This window comes from Xenopus tropicalis, chromosome 6 (assembly GCF_000004195.4).
Source record: "Xenopus tropicalis strain Nigerian chromosome 6, UCB_Xtro_10.0, whole genome shotgun sequence".
NCBI classification, from domain to species: Eukaryota; Metazoa; Chordata; class Amphibia; order Anura; family Pipidae; genus Xenopus; species Xenopus tropicalis.
In genome coordinates, this window is record NC_030682.2 from 49,324,481 (window position 1) to 49,328,995 (window position 4,515).

At 39.8% G+C, this 4,515-nt stretch overlaps 1 protein-coding gene across 1 annotated transcript; it reads left to right on the plus strand.

Moving 5' to 3' along the window:
• The first annotated feature begins 599 nt into the window (after nucleotides 1-599).
• On the plus strand, nucleotides 600-4,160 carry LOC116411737 (protein kinase C delta type-like). Its single transcript, XM_031904575.1, has 5 exons — nucleotides 600-987; nucleotides 1,717-1,823; nucleotides 2,208-2,372; nucleotides 3,148-3,239; nucleotides 4,028-4,160. The coding sequence occupies exons 1-5, from the start codon at nucleotides 831-833 to the stop codon at nucleotides 4,158-4,160; spliced, it is 654 nt and encodes a 217-aa protein (XP_031760435.1). The 5' UTR covers nucleotides 600-830.
• Nucleotides 4,161-4,515: the final 355 nt, after the last annotated feature.

The following is a 4,515-nucleotide window of genomic DNA, read 5'->3' on the forward strand; positions in this document are numbered from 1 at the left end:
CACTGTTTCATTCAGGGTGACCCCATTATTATGTTATCCAAGTTTGGGGGCTGTAGCTTCAAAGCTGTAAGAGTGGCAGCAGTTTGAAAATCTTCCCTGTCAAAGTCAATGGAAAAATTGGGGCGTTCGGAGCGGCGCCACAAAAAGACGGGGGGCCGGATCGCTTAGAAAAGCACAAGCAACCTGCTCCGCTATAGGGCGAAGATGTGTGGCGAGTTTGGGTGTTGTACCCCTAAAACTGTAGGAGGAATAGCGTTTAGAAAATGGGGGGCGCTAAGAAGAAAAAGAAGCGGAAGAATAAGCCAAAGTTGAAGAACAGTATGTGGGGTTTTCAGCCCAACATAATTATAGTCACAGAATGTATCTGCACTCCTTTCTGTGTTCAAAAATGGGTTATTTATTCAGTCAACATTCTGGTGTCTGTAAGTGAGTTGTAACTGTAGCCTTTAAAGTTTGATATCAGTGTTCCACTTCTATTATAATATTTCTAGCATTCTGACTGGGCCTGAGCTAACATGGGGCTGCACACAGCCCTGTACATTTCAGTTGAGATGCCAAAGTGGCAGTTGGAAACAGAGGTCTAGAGACAAGCACTTGCGGCAGTTGGTTTCAGTACTTGGTTTGTCTCAGACCAGAGTGCATCTCTTGGCGATTCCTGGATCTTCCAAGCGATTTCAGAGTGAGAAAAAGCGATTTTTTTTTGCAGCGGAAAGCAAATTCACCAACTTTGGTTGAGAGGAATTGCTTTTGAAGAAAGAAGAATATTTCTACAGAATACAGAAGAAGAAAATCAAAAGTCCATTCTTTGAGACTTTATTGATACCATCAAGATGAAGAGAAGGATCGACGACGTGAGCAGCAGCGAGGAAAAAAGTGGGCGAAAAAGGAAGAAAAAGAGAAGAATACACAAGTGCAGCTCCAGTGAGGAAATAAAAATGGAAGGAAGGAAAAGACCCAGAGAGAGTGAGAACAGCGCTACATCAGAACGTAAGTAGAACCTGGTCATTTAATATTTGCTCATCAACTGCCATTCTTCTAGTGTCTCTACCTAAATGTATGTGTATAGATGTGTGATAGGATATATTTATCTGTCTTTGTCTGTTAATCTATATCAATATATATATTTGGATTTGTGTAACTATTTTTAGCTGTCTGTATCAACTCTCAGAATATATATGTCTGTTTGTCTATCTATCTATCTATCTATCTATCTATCTATCTATCTATCTATCTATCTATCATCTATCATCTATCATCTATCTATCTATCTGTCTATCTCTTTTTAGGAGCAGCTGTTCCTTAGACAATTATTACAACCTAGTATTAAGACTTTCAGCACAGCTGCATAGGGCCCTCTCCCCAACTACATTGCTTTAAAAACAGGGCTTCATCATCTTCTGGTTTTAGTGGTGTGCCCACAGAAGCATGTACACTTAAAGCTAAATACAGATCAGCTTCAGTATGCATACTCCTGGCTGAATGTGATGTGGCTGAAAATGGAGGCCACCAATGTCACTGCACAACTGAACCTGGGATTCTTTAAAGTGCCACCAATGTGGACAGGCAAGGGGCAGGGGGCTCTATGCAGCTGTGCTAAGTCTAAACCAGGGAAAGGGGAGTATAGTTTTCTTCAAATGGTAGCATTCCAAAAAATCATTCCTGTTGTGCTTTTTCTATTATAATTTTTTTAAAATGTGTCTACATCTTTTTTCTCAGGAGGAAGTGAATTGAAGAGACCCCGTGTGGAAGAAGAACTTCCTCTCCCAGTAGCAATCAGCAACTGCACCATCCATGCTGAGCTTGGGAGTGGAACATACGGCAGAGTAAGTGCTGGGCTTCAGGAAAATGATACTTGTGTTTTATTATTTAGCACTAGGGGGTATAAGAAACAGATAATTCCATGAATATTTACCGAGACATTAACAAACTGAACTCTTGAGGTAAATGAGGCCCTTTTTGAAATAAAATATGGCTTTTTACTTATTACGCTTTTTGGTGTAAATGTATCTCTAGTGACTTGGGATGAATACTTTATGTTTATTACAAACAGGTAGAATGAGGCAAAATTTAAGGCCCTGTGTCACTGTGCTGGCTTTTGGGGCAGCACCAAAAAGATAACTTAGGGTGGCATTAAGGTAAATCCAGCACTTAACCATACTGTAGAAGTGACTTTCTAACATTTTATATCTGTTTCTGCCATGTCTTAGGTTTGGTTGGTATCTTTACAAGACAGGATCCAGCAAATAGCCATCAAGGTCATTAAAAAGAGCAACGACACCAACATGTCCAACATCATCACAGAGGCACGGGTATTAAAGACAGCAGCTGGATGCCCGTACCTTTGCTCTGCCTATGGTTCTTTCCAAACACAGGTACAAGAGAGTGTCACTAACTTAATGGGCTAGATCATATTAACTACCTTACATTTTAGCATGGTATGAAATGTCCTATACAAGGAAAACCTAAATCACTGGAGTGGGGGGGTACCAACTTTGTTGGCAAGTTTTCCCCCAGGCCTGGGGTTCCCATTTGGAACTTTCTAAAGCTGCCATTTGTGCAGTTTCTTCCTGGTATCCCTTATGAATAAACAGACTTGTGTTTGTAAAGTAGTGTAATATCAGAAAACTGTGGGTTTGTCTGAATTCTGCAGTGGAGTACCTGGGATATCATAGTTGCAACCTTATTCAAGAGTATCATTGTTATACTAAAGGCCCAATCAATAACAATGAATTCACCTGTTAGGGTTTTATAAACTGCACTAATTTCCAGCATCTAGAAAGCATGGGTGAGAGTATGTTTATTATAAATATATATTCATTCGGTTTTAGAGTGGTGTGACATAAAGGCCTAGGGCAGCACAAGCTAAAATATACCCCCAGGTGCAGGATAAGTAAGGGCATAAAGCAGCTAAAGCCAAAATACATCCTTGGGTGCAGGATTCAAAAAAGTAGATGGTACCTGAGAATGCAGAATTAGTGCAGAATGAATAATGGCCTAGGGCAGTTCAGATTAAAATACACCCCTGAGTTTAATTTGTCCTTAAATATAAAATCAATACTTTCTGTGCAAAATCACTTGTAATAACGTGCTTTTGGCCATCTGTGCCTGTGATTTAGTTCTTCTCTTATCTCTTGTTTCTTTAATCAGGGGCATGTTCTGCATGCTATGGAGTACATCAGCGGAGGGACCCTATGGAGCATCATCAAGAACAGCGTCCAACTGGAGATGGACTTAGTAAGGTAAGTGACTGCATGAATGTTTCAGGTAACAGAGCAAGAACTGGACTAGAGTACCTCATTGCTTATAGTTTCAAGCAAAAGTAAGAATAAAGAGTCCAGCATTCTGTATTTTCAGCTGACTGGCTTCCATCTTTTGTTTGTAAAGCAAAAGGGAGTCTATGTAGTCACTCAAGTAATATTCCTTGTTACTGTATATCTAATGAACCAGCTAATAATAACTTTGCTGTCATGTAGCTCCACCTTCCATTGCAATAAATCCCCTGTCCCTACTGCGCAATAACTTCACAAATACTTCACAATAAATAATTATTGTGTGTGTAAAAGGACATAAAGCTTATGTTGCTGTATCGTGCATACATAACACCTTAACATTTGTAATTACATTGGAAACTTTATGGTCTAATGGAGCTGGTACAATAAACAATGGTACTGGGGTCCATTGTGGCACAGAGCAAACAAAGGGGCAATTTACACTTTGCCCAATACTAATTTGCTGGAATGGAGAGCAAAGAGCGTCTCACTCTGTATGCAGTGCTATGTGTGTTATAGCAGAGATGCAAAGGCAGGGAACTAGGGGGCACATGGGCACCACTTTGAAAATTTCTACAAATTAAAGGACAAGGCACAACCCCTAAGTGCACTAAGCTGTGATCATATGCATTCCTACAGTTTGCCTAGCCCAGACTGTAAGCAGGGTTACAATATTAAATAATACATATTATAGTATAGACATAGCAAAGAAATTTGTTCACTATGGAAATGTTAAATAATATATTTTTTCCCCAAAGATTCTACGCAGCAGAGCTGGTGTGCGGCCTGCAGTTTCTCCATTCAAATGGGATTATCCACCGGTATGTGAGATTTATAAAAATCCTATATATTATCCTTCTGTTCACATCCCTTCTTGCCCTCCAGTTATAAAATGGTACTGGCTGATTCCCAACATTTAAATTTACATTCCCCCCTACTTACCTACTCTATCTCAATTCTATTGGCATTTTCTTAACCATAATCTCTACCTTGCAGGGATCTTAAACCATCTAATGTCCTAGTAACCAACGAGGGACATATCAAGATCGCTGATTTTGGCTTGGCAGCTGAGGGCATCTTTGGCAATAAAAAGATCAGAGGTAGAAAAGGAACACCTGCCTTTATGGCCCCAGAGGTATGTGACTGTGATGTAATTTAAATGTTTATAACATAGAAGTACTAATGTCTGTAAATATTTTCTTGTGCTTATTTGTATGTCTGTTTCATGAATTTTTCGGGCATGCCC

What these genes read in the sequence shown, in the direction of transcription:
- LOC116411737 (XM_031904575.1), top strand. Translation starts at nt 831, where the DNA reads ATGAAGAGAAGGATCGACGACGTGAGCAGCAGCGAGGAAAAAAGTGGG. An exon ending in ATGGTTCTTTCCAAACACAG is followed by an intron (nt 2,373 to 3,147) that starts GTACAAGAGAGT and finishes TTCTTTAATCAG; the next exon opens with GGGCATGTTCTGCATGCTAT. An exon ending in CTGGAGATGGACTTAGTAAG is followed by an intron (nt 3,240 to 4,027) that starts GTAAGTGACTGC and finishes TTTTCCCCAAAG; the next exon opens with ATTCTACGCAGCAGAGCTGG.